This window comes from Eumetopias jubatus, unplaced genomic scaffold (assembly GCF_037043125.1).
Source record: "Eumetopias jubatus isolate StellerSeaLion01/CBP00866 unplaced genomic scaffold, mEumJub1_p1.0 scaffold_15, whole genome shotgun sequence".
Lineage (NCBI taxonomy): Eukaryota > Metazoa > Chordata > Mammalia > Carnivora > Otariidae > Eumetopias > Eumetopias jubatus.
The window spans coordinates 88,174,604-88,199,188 of NW_028274821.1; the positions used below are offsets into that span (position 1 = coordinate 88,174,604).

General features: G+C 41.3%; 1 protein-coding gene across 1 annotated transcript in view; it reads left to right on the forward strand.

The window, feature by feature from the left end:
- Positions 1-8: 8 nt before the first annotated feature.
- The window catches only part of NUP188 (nucleoporin 188), a 45,044-nt gene continuing 20,467 nt past the window's right edge, over positions 9-24,585 (forward strand). Inside the window, exons 1-13 of the mRNA XM_028107707.2 lie at positions 9-62; positions 7,467-7,521; positions 9,336-9,409; positions 12,141-12,225; positions 13,213-13,293; positions 13,716-13,760; positions 14,514-14,606; positions 14,762-14,881; positions 17,584-17,795; positions 19,137-19,251; positions 19,906-20,106; positions 20,973-21,062; positions 23,680-23,745. Of these exons, the coding sequence (XP_027963508.1) occupies positions 31-62; positions 7,467-7,521; positions 9,336-9,409; positions 12,141-12,225; positions 13,213-13,293; positions 13,716-13,760; positions 14,514-14,606; positions 14,762-14,881; positions 17,584-17,795; positions 19,137-19,251; positions 19,906-20,106; positions 20,973-21,062; positions 23,680-23,745 (1,269 nt within the window). The 5' untranslated portion in view covers positions 9-30. The remainder of the gene's footprint in view (positions 63-7,466; positions 7,522-9,335; positions 9,410-12,140; positions 12,226-13,212; positions 13,294-13,715; positions 13,761-14,513; positions 14,607-14,761; positions 14,882-17,583; positions 17,796-19,136; positions 19,252-19,905; positions 20,107-20,972; positions 21,063-23,679; positions 23,746-24,585) is intronic.

Consider the following 24,585-nt stretch of genomic DNA (forward strand, 5'->3'; position numbering starts at 1 on the left):
GGGGCGGGGCTGGGGCGCGCGCGCGCGAAGATGGCGGCGGCCGCCGGCGGGCCGTGTGTGAGGTGCGGAGCGGGCCGAGTCAGCGGGGGTGGCTGTGAGGCGCGGGGTCGAAGTCAAGCGGAAGCCGGGCGGGACTTGCGGGCGAGATGTGGCGGCGGTGGCGGGGCGAAGCCTGGCCAGGTGGACGGGTGTCGAGACGGGAGGCGGTTACCTCCAAACGGTCCCCGCGCGCGGGGATCTCAGGCGACTTCTCCCAAGACGGGGCTGGTGCCTCACCCCTTCCCTCAGCGCCGGCCTCCCATCTCGTCACCTAGTCTCCTTCCCTTCCTCCCTCCCCACGGGCGCGTTCCTCGGCGGCCCCCACCCCCACCCCCGCGCTTCCTGGTCGGGCGTGACGCTCCCTCGAGGCGCGACGGGGCGCTTCGCGGTCGCCCGGGGGAGCCCCCACCTCGGTCCCCGCTGCAGCCCGGGGTGCCCTGCCCCGCGACGTTCCCAGGTTCCCCCATGTGCTCGTTAGGAGGTCTGTTCCGTGTGTCGCCGAGCCACCTCCCTGCAGTTGCTGCCCTCTTTCTCCGCGCAGCCTTTCATTCATCCAGCTATTCATTTTCTCATGCATTGGTTCCATCAGCCGACGTGCCCGAATCCTTTAGGAGAGCCCAGGCCCGGTTACTGGACTTTGGGGACGAGCAGATGAAATGTTGAAAAGAAAGAGACAGTTCTTACTTTATGTAAAGAGCGCTTACTAGCGCCAGACACTGGCGAAGCGCTTCCTATGCATTAGCTCATTGGATTCTCCCAAGTCCGTGAGGCACCTTCTCTTTTACAGATGACTCACAAATCCAGCTCAGAACCAGCTAGGTGGTAAAGTGAGGTTTCAGACCGAAGTCGGCCCGACTCCGAAGCTTTAACCAGATGACCACATCTCCGTCTTCCACCTTCCTGCTTGAAGTGTTTTCCGTTGTCCCTACCATCCTCGGTCCTAAAAGTCAACATCCCTGTCACTTACTGTGCCCGCACTGTTTGGCCACGTTTTTGTGTTACGCACTGCTGTATCCTCAGCACCCAGAGGAGCATATAATAGGCGCTCAGTAAATATTTATTACAAACATCGCCCATCTTTTCTGTTATCACTTACTTCACCTCTGGGCTCCAGTGAGATTTTCTTCTTTGGAATTTCCACTGGACTGCTTCTGAACTTTGCCGGGACGAGTTTACTTTTTCCTCCTTAGCTGTTTCATCTGGCATCATTGTGGTCAGGGTGCCCTCCTTTTCTTATGTTTATCTCATAGTCACTGTGGCGGTTGGGTAGGTTTAGCTCCTGCAGGTTAAGGCACTCTCTTCAATGAACAGGAACAAGGGAAGGGAAAGGGGCTGGTTTGCTTGAAATATGCTTTGACATCCCTGGGAACCTACCGAAATCACACCTGAAGATGGAAGAAATGACGCTAGGATTTCTAGGCACCGCTTTGCTCAGAGCATGTGTTAGAGTGGTCTTTCTTTTTGTACTGGAAAGCACGTTTTAACAGTTAGGATTATACTGAGCAGCAGCCTTCTGTTTGAAGTGCCTGGAGGTCTGGACTAAGAGAAAATTTAAAATTTATTCCTGGTGTCTGCTGGTTTGCAAGTGACCTCAGACAGTCCACTTTACCCTTGGAACCTGTTTCTCCAAATGAGTCCTTTTCACGGTAGTATTGAGGTGGCTCTGAAGCATGTAGGAGAGTCCTTGTTTATGTTGATAGGAGCTGGCACTAGTCAAAAATAGAATAATACACTTAATTAAATCACTCAGGGTTTTGGAAATGTCCCTCAGGGTTTGGCAGACAGTCAGTTTGAATCTTGGCATTTTTAGGTATCACTTGAGTTCTTCAGCTAATGTGTTCGTAGAAGTTTGAGTGGTGTACGTGAGCTAAAAAAAACAAAAACAAAAACAAAACCAACAACAGCAGTTCCAAAAGCTTGTTGTTAAGCTTAAATCTCAGTTCACACGAGAGGCTTGTACCTAATCTGTGGAGTCAGGGCATCCATGGACAGTGGCTGCTTTTATTTATTATCTCCCTGTGGATTATAACTGTGTTTCTCAAAAGAACTATTTCAGAGTAGGTTGGCTGTGTCGCAGCTTTCTACCAAAAGGACTCCATCGTAGAGGCTCTCCTTCCTAACCTCCTAGTAGCTTTCCTCCAAAGGTTTCCAACCACCTGGATCTCTCTAGGGAAGATAATTTCCAGTTTCCGTTGAGTCCAGCTCTTTTAGGAATGGAGTTCCATGTTGTCTGCCAGAACATTGGGCTGAAAGACAATAAATTTTTAAAACTTTACCTTTGAGGCAAGGTATTTAGTTTCTGTGCTGTGGTTTCTCCTCCAAATACTTAGTTCAGACTTATTTATTGTGCAAATAAATGAGACATACTGTAGTACATATTTTGTTTCTTGAAAATATATATAGAAGATGTTTCCCTGAGGCTTTGGATTGGGCATCACAGTTCCGGCCATGGTTGTTGTGTCTAGAGGATCACCTGCTAAACCTTCAGGTTCCGATTTGAGGTGAAGTCTTCCATCAGTCCCTGGATCAGTTGCCAGCGATCTCTCTCTTCTCTATTTTCTTTCTTTCTTTTTTTTTTTTTTTAAGATTTTATTTATTTATTTGAGAGACAGAGAATGAGACATAGAGAGCACGAGAGGGAAGAGGGTCAGAGGGAGAAGCAGACTCCCCGCTGAGCAGGGAGCCCGACGTGGGACTCGATCCCGGGACTCCAGGATCATGGCCTGAGCCGAAGGCAGTCGCTTCACCAGCTGAGCCACCCAGGCGCCCCTCTCTTCTCTATTTTCTGTCTAACGTGGTTATATTTCTTTGTAGTGTCTAATTCTTAGGATCATGCTTTTATTACTTTCTGTTTTCTCGCTGATTATGTAATGTGTGCTTAACGTCCTCGGTCATTCCCAACACTAAATGAGTATCGGGAGGGTCTTAGGCTTGTGTGTATCCCCTTTATTCCTAGACCAGAAAACGTGTGGGAATCGAAGCGCCAGTGACACTTGTTTCCGAAAGGATTTCCTTCCTGATCAGTTACCATTTTCTCCTTTTTTTTTTTTTAAGATTTTATTTATTTATTTGACACAGAGAGAGAGAGACAGGACATGGTTTTGTCAATAAAAAATTTATTTTTTTGCCAATAAAAATTTTAATTTCTAAACACTTTTTTTTTTTTTTTGAGTAGTAAGTATAAAAGTTACTGCTTTACTATAGGACAAGTGATCTCCAATATAGTTTAGGAGCAGAGTCTTTCTCTTCCCCCTCCCTCTGCCCAAAAAAGGCTAATATATCAAACATAAAACAGAGAGAGGGTCTATACTGACCAGGTCTTTTACCTGCTCCTCTGAAACAAATTATACTCTGGAGCAGTGGTGATTTCGGAATTAACTTGTGTAGTCATTTTAAAATGTAGATTTCCAGGGTGCCTTGGTGGCTCAGTAGGTTAAGCGTCTGTCTTCGGCTCGGGTCACGATCTCCAGGGTCCTGGGATGGAGCCCTGCCTTGGGCTCCCCGCCGAGTGGGGAGTCTGCTGCCCCCTCTCCCTCTGCCCTTCCCCCTGTGCTCAGGCTCTCTCTCTCAGATAAATAAAAATCTTAAAAAAATAAATAAAATGCAGATTTCCCATGCCTAACCTTTGAGAAACAGTAGCTCTAGGTTGTGACCAGGATTCCATGGTGTTGCTGTGTTGTTCCTGGCTGATTTTGCTGTATGTGATCTGAAGATAACATATTTGAGAAACACTCTTTTAGGATATTTATTTAAAAAAAAAAAAAAAAAGCATGGGGCACCTGACTGGCTGTCGGTAGAGCGTGCGACTCTTGGGTCCACGTTGGGTATAGAGATTACTTAACAAGATCTTTAACAACAACAAAAAAACCCCCAAAATCTTTAGATTTTGGTGTCATCAACACCCACAGCTTGAATTTGACAGAACAAGGAATTCTGGGCCCCGGCAGCAGGTCCTTGAGTGTGGGCTGGGGTCTTCGTGGTTTCTTCTGGGAATCACTGCTACCTAGCTAACAAGAGACCTAAGTTCTGAAAGCAAATGTGGATAAATTAAAGCTAAGTGATGTCCAGGCTTTTTGAAATTGGAAGATGGATGATCAGAGTGATTTGATTTATTTGCTCAGGCATACAAATGCCTTCAATTAATGATAAATTTCTTTGCATTAATTTTGGTATACTGTTAGCCCCATTATTAGCTATGTGTTATATAGTAGGAATCTAATACATTCTGTGCAAATCATAAGCTATCCTTGGTAAAGTTCAAGTATATCCCATTTTAAATAAAGCCCTTCCTTAATTTTTTGTTAATTCAGACTAATTGAACAAGAAAGATAATTCTCTTTACAAAAGGCAGTCTTACTTTAAAATTTTACTATAAATTTCTTTAAATGGTGAGCTTGCCTTTGTTTTTAATTACTTAGGGCTTGGTTTACTCAGACCTTTTAATATACATTGTCAATAAAGAGTCCTATTTGTTTCATTAACTAGGTCTAATCTCCTGATTTTTTTTTTTTTTTTTTTGAGAGAGAGAGAATGAGAGATAGCACGAGAGGGAAGAGGGTCAGAGGGAGAAGCAGATTCCCTGCTGAGCAGGGAGCCCGATGCGGGACTCGATCCCGGGACTCCAGGATCATGACCTGAGCCGAAGGCAGTCGCTTAACCAACTGAGCCACCCAGGCGCCCCTAATCTCCTGATTTTTGAACAGTGAATGCTGTTTTGTCATCAGAAAAATGATTAGCGATCCCACAGAGCCATTGTGGGAGCTGGTGTCTGTTGATGCAGCAGGACTCAAGTATTTTCTTAAAAGCATTAACCCTGAGAAAACAGATTTATTTTATTTTTATTTTTTAAAGATTTTATTTATTTATTTGACAGAGAGACAGTGAGAGAGGGAACACAAGCAGGGGGAGTGGGAGAGGGAGAAGCAGGCTTCCCGCCGAGCAGAGAGCCCGATGTGGGGCTCGATCCCAGGACCCTGGGATCATGACCTGAGCCGAAGGCAGACGCTTAATGACTGAGCCACCCAGGCGCCCCTAGAAAAGAGATTTATAATTTTTTTTAAAGATTTTATTTATTTATTTAATTGACAGAGAGAGAGAGAGACAGCGAGAGAGGGAACACAAGCAGGGGGAGGGTCAGAGGGAGAAGCAGGTTCCCCGCCGAGCAGGGAGCCCGATGCGGGGCTCAATCCCAGGACCCTGAGATCATGACCTGAGCTGAAGGCAGTCGCTTAACCAACTGAGCCACCCAGGCGCCCCAAGAGATTTATAATTTTAAGTGTGTTTAAACCTGTTTTGATGGGAAAAATCTTGACTTTTTTTTTTTGATAAAGATTTTATTTTAAGTAATCTACACCCAGTGTGGGCCTTGAACTAGCAACCCTGAGATCAAGAGTTGTACGCTCCATCCATTGAGCCAGCCAGATGCCCCCTGAAAGAAAAGTTTTAAGTAGAGCTAGTGCTTGGTGTTAGTTTTCATGGGAGAAACATTTTTCAATTTGTCCTCATAGTTAGGAGAGCTTGTGTCCTTTTTGTTAGATGTTTAGTATATATTCTTAGATCTTTTCATCTTCTCTGCAGGCAGGCTTTCTAGGCAGTTTTAATTTTTTTTTTTTTTTTTTTTTTTTTAATGAGACGGGGAGAGAGAGTGAGTAGGGGGCAGAGGGAGAGGGAGAAAATCTCAAGCTGACTCCATGCTGAGCTTAGAGCCCGACTCAGGGCTTGATCCCACAGCCCTGAGATCCTGACCTGAGCTAAAATCAAGAGTCAGACGCTTAACTGACTGAGCCACCCAGGCACCTCTTGGGAGAATTTCTTTTCTTTTCTTTTCTTTTTTTTTTAAGATTTTATTTATTTATTTGAGAGAGAGAATGAGAGATAGAAAGCACGAGAGGGAAGAGGGTCAGAGGGAGAAGCAGACTCCCTGCTGAGCAGGAAGCCCGATGTGGGACTCGATCCCAGGACTCCAGGATCATGACCTGAGCCGAAGGCAGTCGCTTAACCAACTGAGCCACCCAGGCGCCCCTCTTGGGAGAATTTCTTAATGGTTACATTTTGAAATTTATTTTTTTATTTTTATTTTTTTTAAAGATTTTATTTATTTATTTGACAGAGAGAGAGAGAGAGAGCACAAGTAGGCAGAGAGGCAGGCAGAGGGAGAGGGAGAAGCAGGCTCCCCACCAAGCAAGTATCCCGATGCGGGGCTCGATCCCAGGACCCTGGGACCATGACCTGAGCCGAAGGCAGCTGCCCAACCAACTGAGCCACGCAGGCGCCCCTACATTTTGAAATTTAGTTCTAGACTTTAAAAAACCCCATAACGTGTTTCCTGAAGTTCCAAAGGCATGGATGAGGGAAGGAACTTGGGTAAACACATGGTGGAGAGTATATTTGAAGAGCTCACGGGGGACAGGGACTAAAATGTGTTTTTATGTGTCTTGCACGACATGTGGCACCTAGTGGCAATTAATAAATGAACGAATAGAGTACCATTCATAATGACCATTAGACTTTACTTGATTGAGAAAGTGAATCATATCATGCATTTAGAAAATTTTCTGGAGACACCTGGCTGGCTCAGTCAGTAGAGCGTTTGACTCTTGATCTTACGGTCATGAGGTTGAGCCCCACATTGGGTATAGAGATTACTTAAATAAATAAATAAATCTTAAAAAAAATTCTGGAGATGATGAGGGGGCTTGAAATGTACATAGTCCTTTTCTAGATTCTCCTTTTTGGTCACTACATTTTAATGAAAAGGAAGGAGATAGAAATACTACACTGAGGCGTCTTCTTAGCATAGAAGATGTAAGATAATTCATTAATTATTGTATTACATTCTGAAATATACATTTCTTCATATTTTAATACTTCTGATGTTGCAATACATTTTATTATTGATGGCTGGTAGAACATAAATAATCATGTATCCTGCAATTAACAGCATCTTAAATGCATTAAAATATGGAGGCCATCCTCATTTTTAACACAGCATCTGCTTGGTTTAGGTTATATGTCAATTTCTTAATTTTTATTTTGAACATTGGGTGCCTGGGTGGCTCAGTTGGTTGGGCGGCTGCCTTCGGCTCGGGTCATGATCCTGGAGTCCCTGGGTTGAGTCCCGCATCGGGCTCCCTGCTCGGTGGGGAGCCTGCTTCTCCCTCTCCCTCTGCCTGCCTCTCTGCCTACTTGTGCTCGCTCTCTATCTCTGTCAAATAAATAAATAAAATCTTTAAAAAAAAAAAAATTTTTATTTTGAACATCAAACTTCTAAGAACAATGTAATGGGATTAATGTCCAGAATTTTAACAAATTATTTTGTACATTGAGTTTCCTGGTTTCAGAGAATAGACAAGATACTGTGAGACAGCTTAGTCGCATTTGTATAATCTGAAAGTGCAAAATTACCCCTGCTTTCCGTCATTTTTCAGGAGCAGCAGGGAACTGTGGACAATTCTGCTCGGAAGGTCAGCTCTGAGAGAACTGGTAAGTGGGTGGTGTTCTTGAGTGGATTTTATAGTTTTTATGTAGCTTGTGTTACAATAAACCCCCAAAACTGCCTTGTCTTTGAAGGAGGAAGTAAACGCATTTTTTAATTCCTAAAACTTTATAAACGTTATGCATTCCCTGCTTTTCTCTGCTGAAACGTGGTGTGTCTTCTAGCCCAGCTACTGGTTTCCAAACCTCTGCCTCTCTTTGTTCTTTGGTGATTCCTTATCCGAAAAGATACCAGTGCTGCTCAACTGGCTGCTCAGGGTTGGGGGACAAGTACCATTTTGCTGCCTTAGGCTAAGGAAAATTCTCAGTCCTTTTCTCTGTCTCCTACTTTACTTGCCTTTTCTTCTTTTTCCATGTTGCTAGCTCCATAGGTCACAGAGGCTTTGGTTTCTAGGACATTTCCAAGTATAGTAAAGGACAGTTCTTCATGTTGATCCTTGAGTGTTCTGACTCTGTGAGGGTAAAGCATTAAGATGACGTTCAATTATTACTATTGTTATTATGGTAATTAACATAGTGAGTATTATACCTTTTTTAGAGCCTTTTTTTTTTAAGTAGGCTCCACGTCCAATGTGGGGCCTGAACTCATGACCATGGGATCAAGAATCACATGCTCTACCATCTGAGCTAGCCAGGAGCCCCTAGAGCCTTAACATTTTTGATATGCTTTCATCTGATAATTCTACTTCTAGGAATGTATCTTACAAGAAAGAAATCCTGAAAGTTTTGTGCATACAGCTCTTAACGATAGTGTTATTTATATTAATAAGGAATCACAGCTTAAGTATATCTAACATTAGAGGCATGGTAAATAAATTATTATCTAGCTACTTGATAAAATATGCAACCACTAGAAGGGATGTTTATCAAGATTTTCATAATAAGGTTAAGGGATGCCTGGGTGGCTCAGTAGGTTCTGCCTTTGGCTCGGGTCATGATCCCAGGGTCCTGGGATCGAGTCCCACATCAGGCTCCTTGCTCGGCGGGGAGCCTGCTTCTCCCTCTGCCTGCTGCTCCCCCTGCTTGTGCTCTCTGTCTCTCTCACAAATAAATAAATAAAATATTGGGCACCTGGGTGTCTCAGTCGGTTAAGTGTCTGCCTTCAGCTCAGGTCATGATCCCAGGGTCCTGGGATTGAGCCCCGCGTCGGGCTCCCTGCTCAGCAGGAAGGCTGCTTCTCCCTCTCCCACTCCCCCTGCTTGTGTTCCCTCTCTTGCTGTGTCTCTCTCTGCCAAATAAATAAGATCTTTAAATAAAACACAAATACAGATAAATAAAATCTTTTTTTTTTAAGAGAGAGGGAACACAAGCAGGGGGAGTGGGAGAGGGAGAAGCAGCCTTCCTGCTGAGCAGGGAGCCCGACGCGGGGCTCAATCCCAGGACCCTGGGATCATGACCTGAGCTGAAGGCAGACACTTAACCGACTGAGACACCCAGGCGCCCCACAAATAAATAAAATCTTAAAAAAATAAAAAGGTTAAATCATTGTTAGAATGTTAAGCAAGGAAAAGGAGGCTACAGAATTCTTTCTCTTTATTTGAAAGATTTTATTTATAGAGAGCACAAGCAGGAGGAAGGGCAGAAGAAGAGGGAGAACAGACTCCCCGCTGAGCAGGGAGTCCGATATGGGGCCCGATCCCAGGACCCCAAGATCATGACCTGAGCCAAAGTTAGTTGCTCAGCGCACTGAGCCACCCAGGTGCCCCCAAAATTCTCTTTTCAAAATGATTTCAACTGCGGGGAAAAACATTAAAGACTCAGGATTATGTAAACCCTTACATAATTTCTTTGTTCTTTTCTAGAATCAGATTGAGGCAGAACTGAATAAACATTGGCAGCGGCTCTTAGAGGGGCTGTCCTACTATAAACCACCCAGGTATGGCTATTCCATGTGTCTGCTTAGAGTAATTCCCCTGAGGAAGCTGGGGTAGCAAAACCGTCTTTGTGTATGATTTTATGGTACTGCTGGATTAGGGAGATTACAGAGAATACAATTTGGTTACCAGTGGAAGAGAGTTGGGCACATTTTTTCTGTCTGTTGAGAGAATGGGAAATTCCTTTTTAGAAATACAGTGTTATTGAATCCAATTATCTAACCCTAGTGTCTGGGGTTGAGGAATCATTAACTCTTCTTCAATTAATAGTTCTAATGTTTATTTCGGTCCTCCGTGTTTGTGTGAGGTGCTGCCGGCACCAGTTGCTGGGGTAGGGCAGTGAGCAGTGATAAGAGCAGCTGACCACTTACCGTGTTTAGTGTGTACCAGTTACTCTTCTGAGCTTGCATAGCAAGTTACGCAATCCTCAAAAAGCCTGCTAAGATAGATACTATTTTTATTCTGTGCTTGAATATATAGATTTTTTTACTGGGCAGTGGAAAACAACAATACCAACATATAAAGTAGTTTTAAAAAGAAGAGAAAACATCTTGTATGATTAGACTCTCTGATGTTAACTCCTAGTCCAGATTGCATTCTGTGGTGCATCGTAGTTGCCAAGCCACCCTCGTTTCCTTTCTACTTCTTGAATATCTGATTTTTTTACATCTTCACCTTCCATCTTCATTTCCTTAGGTTAATGAAGAACTTTTTTTTTTTTGTTCGTTAACCCTTCCCCCATACCTGTTTTGAAGTAACTCCCAGACATCTGTTTTATCTGTAACTACCATGTATCTAAAATATATGGACATAAAAAAAGAAGATAATCACTATATTGTCACGTATAGGTACTTTTATTATTATCATTTCCGTTTTACAGATGGGGAAACTGAGGCACAAAGAGGTTAAGTAACTTGCCCAAGGTCACACAGCTAGTAAGTGTAGAACCAGGATTTGAACCTGGCAGTCTTACTCCAGTGTCTGTGTTCTTAATCATCATCCTGTGTTGCCTCTTTCAGAACTGACTGTTTTACCTAATCTAGCCTTTGTGTTGTGGATTTCCTGTGAAATGTGAGAGTCTCTATAAAAAAAAAAAAATCCAACAACAACATGCTTGTAGTTCACAGAATGGACATTTGTGGCATTACTTTCTTTTTTGAAAGACAAAAGTTCTTTTATAAGTAGCGTGATATTCGAAGTCCAACAGGCTTTTTTTTTTTTTTTTTGTAACTTCAGGCTTTATTTGAATTCAACCTTTTTTTTCCCCTTTTTCTTTAATGTCCTCTTTCTTTTATTTATTTATTTTTAAAAGACTTTATTTATTTATTTATTTGAGAGAGAGCACACGGGAGGGGGCAGGGTCAGAGGGTGAAGCCGAGTCCCCGCCGGGCAGGGAGCCCGGTGCGGGACTCGATCCCGGGACCCCAGGATCATGACCTGAGCCAAAGGCAGTCGCTCAACCCACTGAGCCACCCAGGCGCCCCAATGTCTTCTTTCTTCCCAGGATCCAGTCCAGGATCCCACATTGCATTTAGTTGTCATGTCATTTCAGTCTTCCCTTAATTTTTATGATCTTGAATAGTTTTGAGGAGGACTGGTCAAGTATTTTGTAGAATGTCTTCAATTTGGATTTGTCTCATGTTTTTCTTATTATTAGATTGGGGTTGTGGGTTTTTGGGAAGAATGCACAGAAATGAAGTACCATTCTTATCATAACAGAGGATGTGGTTATCCACATGAAATTACTGGTGATGTTAACCTTGCTTGCTTGGGTAAGGTGGCATTTGCCAAGTTTCTCTTCTGTAAAGTCAGTTTTTCCCTTTTCCCTACTCTGTGTGTTAAAGGTGGGTCACTAAGCGTAGTCCACTCTCTGGGTGGGGGTATAGTGGAATTAAACTCTACTTCCTGAAGGGAGTGGCATCTATATACATAATTTGGACTTCTTCTGTAAGGAAGATTTTTCCCTTCTCCCTGTTTATTTCTTTATGTTATATGGGCTCATGTATATTTATTTTATACTTTGCTTATACCTTGTTTTAGCTTTGGTCACTGGGAGTTCTTTTGGGTTGGCATCTGTGTCTTCTTGACATTCCCCCATCTTTTTGTTTTCTGAATATTTCCTTTCTTTGTGGCATTACAAGATGCTCCAGGCTCATCTAGTATTTTCTCCGCCTCAGCTCTAGAATTAGCTATTTCTCTAACGAGTTCTGGTAACTTTTATTAGATAATGGTGTTAGAAACCAAGATCTGGGGGCTGGATGTGCTCACTGCAACTGGGGTGTTAAAGCTTCTAGGCCTTCTCAGTGGGTAGAACTAGGTAATATATGTATGTATACTGACAGACCTGGTTTTAAATTTCATCTTAACTTTTTATTAGCTGTGGGATTTTTGGTAAGTTATTTATTGTTTCTGAGTATTAGTAATTCCATTTATAAAATGGGGATAGTAATATTTCCCTTTCGTAGTTGTAAGGATCAAAAATAATGTAACTTAATATGTCCACATAGAATATTATTATAACTATAGTTTGTAACACATATATACCATATTTATTATTTAGGCATAAGTAGTTTTGTGTTATAAACTCTGTAGAGATGAACTTGTGTGTGTGTATTTTTGTAGGCACCTAGAGGGCAGAAAAAGGTCTGTTGTAAAAATATCTTTAAGTATGTTTATTTAAAATCCTTAGAGGGTCATTGAGAATGAGGAAATGATTCACTGTTCTTTTCATAGTCCAAATTCAGCCGAAAAAGTGAAAGCTAATAAAGATGTGGCTTCACCGTTGAAGGAACTGGGTTTAAGAATCAGCAAGTTTTTGGTGAGTAAAAATTAGCATGGGCTCAGTTTACTACTTGCATTATGGATGTGCGTTGTTTTATTGTTAGTGGTTGTTAGTGAAAATTCAGTTTACTTCAGTTTTGGAGATTAAATTGAGCATATTGGGTTTCAAAAATATCCAAGTTGTAACTCTTCTTGTTAAAAGCCACAAATTAACTTGCCACACCTGTTTACTATATATATCCAGTTTTCTTCTTCATGCATGTGGTGTTCTTTAAATTGCCTAGATTGTATTTAAATATGTAGCTGTTTCTTTTTAATTTTGGAAACCCAGATCATGCCTGTGACTGGATCAGTGGCTTGGTAAATAAGCACAGTTGTTTCTGACATTGTAAATTTAATTGTCATGTAAATGACGTATCTGTGACTGGCTCCTTTTTCTCCTCATTGGGGTAAAATTATGTTGTGTCTTTTAATCTTTTAAAAGGATTTTTGTTTATTCAAGTTCTGTGTTCATTCTAGAGGACAAATCTTTAGAATGCTTTGCATTCTTTTTTTTTTAAGATTTTTTTTTTTTTAAAGATTTTATTTATTTGAGAGAGAGCAAGAGAGAGCATGAGCATGGGGGAGAGGCAGAGGGAGAGGGAGAAGCAGACTCCCCACCGAGCAGGGAGCCCGATGCGGGGCTCGATCCCAGGACCCTGGGATCATGACCTGAGCCAAAGGCAGACGCTTAACGACTGAGCCACCCAGGCGCCCCATTTTTTTTTTTTTAAGATTTTATTTATTTCTTAGAGACATAGCGAGAGAGGGAAACACAAGCAGGGGGAGTGGGAGAGGGGGAAGCAGGCTTCCCGTGGAGCGGGGAGCCCGATGCGGGGCTCGATCCCAGGACCCTGGGATCATGACCTGAGCCGAAGGCAGACGCTTAACCATCTGAGCCACCCAGGGGCCCCAGAATGCTTTGCATCCTATGTGTTTCCTGAGCTGAGGTGGCTGTTCCTCACTTATGACCCCTGCATTTCAGGGTCTTGATGAAGAACAGAGTGTGCAGTTACTCCAGTGTTACCTTCAAGAGGATTATAGAGGTACTCGGGACTCACTAAAGGTTTGTAGCTATGTCCAGCTCCTTCCTCTTTCCTTCTTTTTTCCTTGTTGGTTTTAGGTGTTTAAAGGTTTTGGTACTGGCTCTTTGCAACACATGTAGGTGATCAGATACAGAGATTCTCAGGAGAGGTCAAAGATTGACATGTTCATGATAGAATCTCAGGGCATCAGAGCTGAAAACGACCTGGGACCATATCTAGCTTGTCTGGCCCCTCATTTTACATATGAGGAAATGGAGTCCAGAGAAGCGGGCAGAGATTTGAGCACAGATTTGGATACACTTAGGTAAAAAAATATTTCCAGAAATGAATGGGCACTTACAATCTTGAAAGGTGAGGTGAAGATGTTTACCTTTTTTTTGTTGTTGTCGTTAGTTGAGCTTTGCTTATAAGATGGCTGCTTGACTGTTCTTTTTTCCTTCAGACAGTACTGCAAGACGAGAGGCAGAGCCAGGCCTTAATCCTGAAGGTGAGTAGTAGTCACTGTTTTCATTCTCTGATGTGAAATTGGGTGGTGGCTTCCTGACCTTGTTCTCCTGGGCATTGCTGGCTTTGGACTCTTCTGTTGGGTAAGCATTGAGGTCTCAATGAAGTAGCTTGGTAACATACTTGTGAAACAAGAGGCTTTTTATCCACTGGCCCCAGCTGAGACCTTTTCCAAAGGAGACTCTTCAGATACTGGGGGTGAAAATTGCTTCATGTGTATTTTTTCTCTAGGTCTAAATGCAAGAAGGTCAATTTATATTTCTTCATTCCTTTATCAACCCCCTAGCCCCCAAAGCAGACTTCTCATTTAGAATCTCATATAAAATGGAATTTGTGACTTCAGAAGTAGTTTCCTATTTGGTATTTAGCGAGAACCAAGTACATTAGTTACAAGCGGGATATATACAAGTGGTGTTTTTATATTTGCTTTCATGTATTTGGCCTGTCAGCTACAGCTGTATTAGGTGTTATTTGAATGCTCTGAGAAATCCTGCAAGACAACTTGTTTATATTTTTAAATAATTCCTTTTACCTTGCATGGCTTTACTCGTATACTATTTCATGAAGTTCTTTTGCTTTCTTTTGGCCTAACACAATCTTTCTGTTTCTGTGATTGCTTGTAGAAATCAGACTTTTCCATTCTCATCTTTAAGTGATCTCTTTATCAATAAATTTAAAATTGAGTGTCTTCTGTGCAAAGGTGAGTGACTGATATTGCATCTTTGGGTTCTTCCAGATTGCAGATTATTACTATGAAGAAAGAACCTGTATTCTTCGTTGTGTCTTACACCTTCTCACGTATTTCCAAGACGAAAGACACCCCTATAGGGTGAGCCCGTGTCGTCCTCCTGGTTCTTTGTCTCCTATGAAATTCAACACTTCTTAATAATTTTATGTTAATCATTTTCACATTCATTTGAATATTTAACTTCTCTTGTAGGTATAAGTTACTCTGTTTTGGGTTTGTTTATTTTTTTTTTTAAGGTTGAATATGCAGACTGTGTTGATAAATTGGAGAAGGAACTAGTTACAAAGTATAGACAGCAGTTTGAAGAGCTTTATAAAACTGAAGCACCGACATGGGAGACACACGGAAACCTCATGGTATGTGGTTACTGGGCCCTCCTGCAACTCTTAGGAGAATTGTAAACCTTGCGCATAGAGCTCTCAGTTAAATTATTTATTCATTTATTAACTTATAATATTTATAGATCATCTTTCTTAAGAAAAGTTTAAACATGTCATGGATCAAAACAAGCCCCGTGTTGGGCTTAGAGTTTACTTAGAAAAAAATTTTTTTTAAAACGTAAGTAAAGTTTTAAGTAAAACTCAAAAGCCGTGAAAGAAAAATAATTTTAAACCCAGCAACAACAAATCCAACACTTTTGCAAGGAAAGAAAATAGTGCAGTAAACAAAGTAAGACAAACTCATAAAGGGTTCTTAAAATAGAACTCCTACAAATCACTAAGACCCAGTGGAAAAACAGGCAAAAGCAGTAAACGTATTCACGTGACAACACTCTTGTCCGAGGGATGGGATAATAGGTACTCAACATTTTGCTGTATAAATCAGTATTTTTTTAATGGAAAATAAGACAATATTTAAAAATTGAAAGGCGCATATTTCTTGACCTAGCAGTTTCAGTTTTAAGAGTTTATCCTATAAATACATTCACACTTGTGTGAAACAACTTGTGTAAATGACAAATCTTTAGCATTCCCACTCCCAGCTTTATTCTGATATAATTTCCATCCAGTAAAACTCACTGATTTTAAGCGTATGGCTTTGACAGTTGTATGTAGTTATATGCACAGTCAATATATAGGACATTTCTGTCTCCTCTAGAAAGTTCATAGTCAATCTGTGATCTTAGGCCCCAGATGACCATTAATCTGCTTTTTGTCACTATAGTTTTTTTTTTTTTAACTATGATTTTTAAATTCTGGTAAAATAATACATAATTAAAATTTATTATTTTAACTTTTATTTTACTTTAATATTTTTAAAGATTTTATTTATTAGAGAGAGCAGGGGGTAGGGGTAGAGCGAGAGGGAGAAAGAATGTCAAGCAGACTCTGTGCTGAGTGCGAAGCCCGATGCGGGTCTTGATCCCACGACCCTGAGATCATGACCTGAGCTGAAATCAGGAGTTGGACGTTCATCCGACTGAGCCACCCAGCTGCCCCTCTACTAGGTTTTTTCTAATAGGATTTTCTAATATACATGATCGTGTTTGTAAATAAGGACAGTTTAACTTCTTTTCAAATCTGTATGCCTTTTATTTCTTTTTTTTGCCTTATTAACTGATTAGGACCTTTAGTACAATAGTGAATAGAAGTGGTAGGAGAGCCAACATTCTTACCTTGTTCGTAATCTTAGGTAGAAAGCATTCAGTCCTTTACCATTGTATGTGTTATTACTTGTAAATTATTTTTGTAGTGTTCTTTATCAAAATGAAATTACCTTCTAAGTTTTCTGAGGGCTTTAGCTTTTATTAGGAATGAGTGTTAAATCCTGTCCATTTTGTTTTGCATCTGTTGAAATAACCTTATGACTTTTCTCTTTTACTCTGTTGTGAACTACATTTTGAGTATTTGGGTGTCAGATCAGTCTTGAATTCCTGGCATAAACTGCACTTAGTTGTGATATATTTTGTTTTTTATAATGTTGACTTGCTAAGATTTTGCTAAGGAATCTTATGCCTATGTTCATGAGGGATATTAGTCTGTAGTTTTCTTGTGATGTCTTTGTCTGGTTTTGGTATTAGTGTAATAGTGGCCTCATAAAATAAGTTGGGAAGTTTTCCTTCTTCCTCGGTTTTCTGAAAGAATTTGTGTAGTGCGGGGCGCCTGGGTGGCTCAGATGGTTAAGCGTCTGCCTTTGGCTCAGGTCATGATCCCAGGGTCCTAGGATCGAGCCCCGCATTGGGCTCTCTGCTCGGTGGGAGGCCTGCTTCTCCCTCTCCCTCTCCCGCTCCCCCTGCTTGTGTTCCCTCTCTCCCTGTGTCTCTCTCTGTTGAATAAATAAATAAAATCTTTAAAAAAAAAAAAAGAGTTGGATGCCTAACTGACTGCGCCACCCAGGCACCCCTTTGTTTTTTAATTGTTTGAGGAACCTCCATACTGTTTTCCAGAGTGGCTGTACCAATTTAGATTCCCCAGTAGTGCACAAGGGGTCATTTTTCTCCACATCTTCACAGCACTTGTTTGTACATCCAAGGGAGCTGGTTAAATTATGGCAAAATATATAAATAAAAATATGGCATTTCCATGCAGTGGAGTACTATGCTGCATTAAAAATAACGAGGGGACTGGTAATGAAAAATAAGGAAATTCTTAATGTACTGTTAGAGGAAATGATTTGTAAAATACACTGTTAGTTGCGAAAAGTAAAGCGTAGAATAGTTTGTACAGTATATTTGATTTAGAGATGGATGGCTGGATGGTTGGGTAGGTAGGTAGGCAGGTAGGTAGACGGAGCTTAGAATGAATGAATGAATGAATGAGTGTATATGGCATGTTAGTGGAAAGGGAAAGAAAAACCTCTAACAGTGGTTGCCTCTGGGGACAAGTTAGGATGACTGGGCAGTGGGAATTGTAGGGAGGGAGACTTTTTTTTGGTATCTCTCCCAAACCCTTTTGCTTTAAGCTTCTAACAGATTCCTTAATACATGGCAAAGAGGGAGATGTTTTTTTACTCTATTCTTATACGTGTATTATCTAATAAAAAATAACTTAAAAATTTTTAAATAGGTTTTTAAATCTGACTTTATTTCTCCCATTTTTTTTCTTCATTGGTTGTGCAGACTGAGCGCCAGGTCTCTCGCTGGTTTGTTCAATGCCTTCGGGAACAGTCCATGCTGCTAGAAATTATTTTCCTTTATTATGCCTACTTTGAGATGGCACCTAGTGACCTGTTGGCATTAACCAAGATGTTTAAAGAGCAAGGATTTGGTAGTAGGCAGACCAACAGGCACCTAGTGGATGAGACCATGGATCCTTTCGTGGATCGGATTGGGTAAGTCTGAATGAATTGAGGCTACAAAACTTGTACAATATTTAGAGCACTGATATTATAGTGATCTTGTGAATGAGTGAGGGGACGGTCTAGATGTACTTTTCATTTGCTGGTAGGGAAACAGATCGATGTACTACCACGTTCCAGGTTTTACAGGGAGTAAAGACTGGGATTAGAGGGCTTGTTTTCTCAAAGTAAGTATTGCATTCTAGTATTTTACTGTCTTCATCTAAGAGGTTCATCCATTCAACAAGAAATTTGGTGAGCATCTATGGTAAACCAGTGCACATGCTAAGACAACAACAAGGCGAATGTGTCCCCTGCTCTCTTTGTGGTCATCATCTATGGACTTTGAATTTTATGGCAATGGATAGATCCACATCTTTTTGTCATTTATACAAAAATATATTGTTTGTGTTTTTTGATGTAAATCGTATACTTTGTTACGACTTAACTTTTCACACAACTGGATGTCCTGGAATTCTTTTTAACTTCAGGATGTTTTTTTAGCTGCTGCATATTAGTACATGGGATGGATGTTTATTTAACAATTTAATGGTAGGCGGTTAGCTATTTTGGATATTTCAAACAGTGCTGTAAATACCACTCTTTACAAGCCTGTCTGTACATCTGGGCGAGTATGACTGTAAAGGATCTGGAAATGGCATTGTTGGGTTGAATGGTATGTGCATTTGTGTTATAAAATATTGCCAAGTTGTCCTCCGCAAAGGCCGTACCAATGTATGCTTCATGACTGTGGGAGGAAAGAACCAGTTTCCCCACAATCTTGCAAACCCGTTTTATTATCTATCGTCCCTCTCAGTTTGATCCCTTTTGCTGCACTGATTTGCCTTTCCCTGGTTATCTGTGATGTTGAGCATTTTCTTCCCTGCTCTTGGCATATCCTCTGGGGTGAACTGCCTGCTTGCATCTGTGTCTGTGAGGAGGAGATTCAGCTGCGTTTAATGAAAAGGATGATGTTACAGTGGTTCAAATGGATAGATCTGCATTTTGAGGCCTTTTTCCTCTGTGAACAAAGATACACACTTGAGTGGTGAGATGGTTTATTTGGGTCACATGTAATTGGTGGCTATAGAAACTTCCAGTACTGGATCTGCGCTTTGGCAGGCACAAGCCCCTGTCAAGCACTGTCAAGCACTTTAAATGTGGCTGGACGAATTCAGGTGTGCTGGAAGTGTAAAATACATACAGGGTTTAGAAGACTTAGTATGAAAAAAAAACGTTAATTTTTTTGATATTAAAGTGCCTTCCATTTCACCTTATTCTCCAGCAAGGTTCAGAGTTGCACATATGACACCATGACACCATTTTTCTTTCCAGCTACTTCAGTGCCCTTATCCTGGTGGAAGGCATGGATATTGAATCCTTGCATAAGTGTGCTTTGGATGACAGAAGAGAGTTGCACCAGTTTGCCCAGGATGGGCTTATTTCTCAGGTGAACTTGGAATAGCTTCCTTTCTCTTTAGACAATTTATAGTTAGGAGTATGTTTTTAACCATTCAACTAGACTGCCACATAAAATTTTCCCTGTGGTGGAATTTGAGGTTCTACATTGCTAAGAAGTTAATTGGATCTGGAAGAAATCTCAGATTTCAGTTTTCTGCACATAGGTCCTAGTTGAGTCTGTGAGAATGAGTAGTCACTCAGAGAGTTGGCACCAGTATAAAAGAGGCCCAAGGACAGAACCTTGGGGCTTGTCTTCATTTACGGACTTTGTGCAAGAAGAGCATAGGGGAAACACATTGAGATGGGATGACAGGTAGATAGAAAGTGGGGAAAGATCAGAGAAAGTTCAAGAAGGATTGGGAAGTTTTCTAGAGAAAATTCCATTTGAACATGTGTTTTATAATGTTACATTAAGACTACTTACAATTAGAAGAAGAAAATGTGGGGAAAGGGAAGAGTAATGGAGGGGTTTACTAGTGAGGTGGTGGGGTTTGGGGAAGGGTAGAATATCAGTGGGACAAGGGACCACTGTGGGCAAATGGAAGACATACTAAGTGTGACGAAGAGTCCTGTGGGGGGCTCTGACCCTTTCTTTTCAGTGACAGAGGTTTTGTTTTTTGTGTTTGGTTTTTTTTTTTCCCAGGATATGGACCGTTTGATGTTGACCTTTGGGGACATTCCACATCACGCCCCAGTGCTTTTGGCCTGGGCTCTCCTCCGTCACACCCTGCATCCAGAAGAGACAAGCAGTGTTGTCCGGAAGATAGGTGGCACAGCCATCCAGCTGAACGTATTTCAGTACCTGACCCGACTGCTCCGCTCACTGGCCAGTGGGGGAAATGACGTGAGGCTCGGGCTGTGGGTGTCTGAGCATAAGAATGCCAGAGAGCAGGGCAGAGAGGCTCGTTAATGAATCATGAGAGTAGTAATGAGAATTGTGATAGTGACGTGGATAATGATGACAGTGTTGTTTCTAACTTCGTAGAGCATTTAGTATGACTAGACACTGTTATCAGCACTTTCTGCACTTTCTCTTATCATAACACTTGGTTGCACTAGGGATTTTCATCCTATTTTACATATCAGGAGATTGAGACTCAGATGTAATTTGCCCACAAATTACTGGCGGAACAATAACGGCCAGTTAGTCGTAAGTACGGTTTGAACCCATGGTGTCTGACTCTTTGCCAGTATAGGGTACTATGCCAGTACAGTAATCTGGAAGGTAGCTTTGACCACATTGACTGGAGAAATCTTTTTTGGGAGCTTACTCATTCAGCCATAGCAGGATGAATTAGCCATTCTCTTGAGTCTTGTGTTGGGGCTTAATTTCAGAGGCACTGTTTAGTGAGCTTGTTTTGACAATGTGAACAGGAAACCTCAGCCAGCAGGCCCCACTGACTGGCACTGGGTGATTTATCTTGCTGACCATTCAGGCAGCTGCATCATTCATATCAGCGCATAGAGACTCTTTATCCTTTCTCTGGACTAGATGTGGTTTTATTCTTGGTGGTGTTGTAATATTTATGGTTCCTGCTTTCTCATTTCTCCCCTTGTCTTCCTGATCTTGGGACTAAATTAGGAAAATTACACTGCCTGGATTCCCTTCCCATTTATTTACAGAGACTATATTAACGTGTAGGATTATGCTGAATCTGGGGGAAGAGTTTTGTTATTCAGAATTAGTCACTGACTCCTTTGCCCTTACAGTGTACCACCAGCACTGCATGCATGTGTGTCTATGGGCTCCTTTCCTTCGTTCTGACCTCGCTGGAGCTGCACACACTGGGCAATCAGCAGGTCAGTATCCAGCTTGTGTGAGGCTGTCTACACTGCCTGGCTTTGCAGTCATATCCCTAAGATAGCCCTTTGGAGCTGATATCACTCACACCCACATACCCCAGGTGTTAATTTGTTGCTGTTTCTTTTCATTTATTGTATTATACAAATGATACATATTAGTGACAGAAAAATCAGAAAGTGTTGATAAAAACAAAAAAGTGTAATGCCACCACACAGGACAACCTCCATTAATGTTTTGTTGTGTTCCCTTCCAAACATTTTCTGCATATATATGTTAAAAAGATAATAATTCTTCTCTAAAAACAGAATCACAATGTATATACTGCTTTGTAGTCTCATTTTGGGATAGAGCACTGTCCCAAACATCTGTGGGTGCTAACAAATATTCTTCTGCAATGTTTTTAAAACTTGAAACATTTCAAACGTACATCAAAGAAGACAAAATTATGTAACAAACTCTTAAACAGTCCTATCACTAGCTTCCAAATTATCAACTGACAGCAGATCTTGATACTCTTTCCCTCCTTATTTTGAAGCAAATCCCTGACATCATTTAGTTTCATCTGTGAATATTTGATTAGCCAGAATAGGAGCTAGTAAAACTTTACAACCATTAGCACATCTATTTTTTTTTTTAAAGATTTTATTTATATACAGATAGAGAGCAAGCATACAAGCAGGGGGGAGGGGTAGGCAGAGGGAGAAGGCGGCTCCCTGCTGAGCAAGGAGCCCAATGCGGGACTCAACCCCAAAACTGACCCTGGGATCATGACCTGAGTGGAAGGCAGATGCCCAACTGACTGAGCCACCCAGGCATCCCCCCATTAGCACATCTAAACAGTATCTTCAAATAACAAGTCAGGATTTAAATTTCTAATTATCTTATAAATGTCGTAAATTTGTTGTAAGTTTGTTTGTTTTGATCAGGATCTAAATAAATAAGGTCGATACATTATTGGTTGGTAGCTCTGTCAAGTTTTAGTCTGCACGTGCCACATCAATGTCTAGATGATGGTTGTGTAGATCCATTAGTTCCTTGGGAGTTACAAAATGGCACTATTCTATCTTTCCTCTTTTGTTTATTGGTTAGAACGTTGTTATAGAAAAGGTTATTTCATAGTATATACAAATATTAGATCATTATGTTGTACATCTAAAATTAATGTAACATTATATGTCAGTTATATCTCAAAAAAAAAATTGCTCTGCCTGCTGCTCCCCCTGCTTGTGCTCGCTCGCTCTCTCTCTCGTTCTCTCTTGCTCTCAAAAAAAAAAAAAAAATCCTTTAAAAAAATTTGCTCTTATTAGCTATTAGCTATCTGATACTCTGGTATAGAATACTGTACATGCTTATTTTCCTGTATTTACTAGTTTTCCCTACCATCCTGCAAAGGTGGCTAGTGAGGTTTTTAAGTTTTTACACGTCATTGTGAACTCCTGGGTATAAATAAACATGTTAGCTGTGTTTTAATCCACTGCAGTTACTATTCTTACGCTCCGATCACTCACCTTTGGCCAGTAAGAACTCTTTTTGATGAGCTTCTGAATGTGCCTGACACAAAGCTTCCGTACTTTGATAGCTCCATTGTTTTCTGGTACGACACACCATTGTAGGATTATCTTGCAAGAGCCTTGCCCCAGACCTGGAATATGCTGTTTCTCCAAGGAACGCTGGTTCCTTGCAGTGGAAAATGCTATTTGAGGAGTTCTTTATAACTAAGTCACTGTATTCATTTTTAATGACTTGTTTTGGAAATTGAAGAAATTGGTGAAGTTGCTAAAAATGAAAACTTCTTACCATTATAAAAGAAATTGGTGTTAACTGGAAAACTCAATTTCCAAAGCTCTAGGGGCACAGAGGAAGCTTTGCAACCTTTGCCAAAATTCTGGTCACATTTGGACCTCATAATATACCTGGAGGATCAGTATTAACATATCTGGGCTGCAAGAGTCCTAGTACTTGGGTTGTTTAAAAAAAAAATCATTCCCGGGCGCCTGGGTGGCTCAGTTGGTTAAGCAACTGCCTTCAGCTCAGGTCATGATCCTGGAGTCCCGGGATCGAGGCCCACATCGGGCTCCCTGCTCGGCGGGGAGTCTGCTTCTCCCTCTGACCCTCTTCCCTCTTGTGCTCTCTATCTCTCATTCTATCTCTCTCAAATAAATAAATAAAATCTTTAAAAAAAAAAAAAATCATTCCCAGTGTGTGCCAAGCGCTGTGCTAGGTGCTGAGGATTAAAAAACTTAAAAAGGCATTATTCTTGCCCTCTAGGAGAACAGTTTAGCCGAGCCTAGTAATACCTCACATTTACATGGCATCTTAAAATTTACAGTCCACATCCTCATTTAGTCCTTATAGCAGTACTGTGAAGCGATAATATCACCATTTTATAGATAAAGATTTTGAAGTTCACAGAGGTTAACTTGCCTAACACCATAGAACAGCTATTAACATACACCCTAGACAGGGTATAATTTTACTTTTTAAACCCAGGGTTCTCTCTGACATAGTATGTGAAAATATTGTTGGTGTTTTTATTTGAATAGAATACAGGAAAAAAAGAAAAGACTGGTTCAACTAGGGAGAATAAGCTATTTTTTTCCCTTCCCCCAACAGGATGTAATTGACACAGCCTGTGAAGTCCTGGCAGACCCTTCTCTTCCAGAACTATTCTGGGGAACAGTAAGTGTGTCAGAGGGAATTATGCTAAGATATTCTTAAAGCGAAAAGAATTTATCAAGTACTTACTTTGTGATAGGTGTGATATTAAGCATTTATGTCTTTTCACATTTAATCTTTACAAAAATCTACGAAGTAGATAGAATTCTCATCATCACCATTTTGCATATGAGGAAAGGTGATGCTCAGAGATGTGAAGTAACTTGCCCAAGGTCACGTAGCTAGACAAACAGGATCAGGAAGCTGTTCTGGCTGACTTGAGTCTGTAGCCTGTATTAAGAACCAGCATGTTCGCTCTCCTACCCACCAAGTTTTTGTTCACATTGACAGTCTCAGACACCAGTATTACTGTAACTCTTGAACGTGGTATTGGGGGATTATAACTCTGTCTGAGTTGACAGAGTATTGTAACTGGTTAGATAAGAGTTTGGCTTTGGAGAGAACAGTTTCCCACCAGTCCTCAGGCTTAGCATTGACAGAGCCTGAAGCCCCAGGGTCCAGCTGATGAATAAATCTGTTCTCTTTGGCACGGTGGCCTCATAGGCCTCTTTGTCTTCTCCTCTTATTCCTGAGTTGCTATCCAGCCTTGACTCACACTGTTCTGGGAGAAGGCAGTACGAAACAATACTTAGGTTGAGGATCTGTTGCTCAATGTGTGCTGGCTAAATGCTGGCATGTTGTTTGGTGCTTTTCACTTTATTGGAGGCCTGTCCTTGAGGAGGTGAACGCCATTGTCTTCCAATAGGGAGGATGGCCGGGAAAAGGTCGCTGGAGGCAGTGGTGTTCTCTTTTCAGGTCCTGACAGTCTGCTGTTGATAGCCATTTTCAGTGGAAATGTGGAAG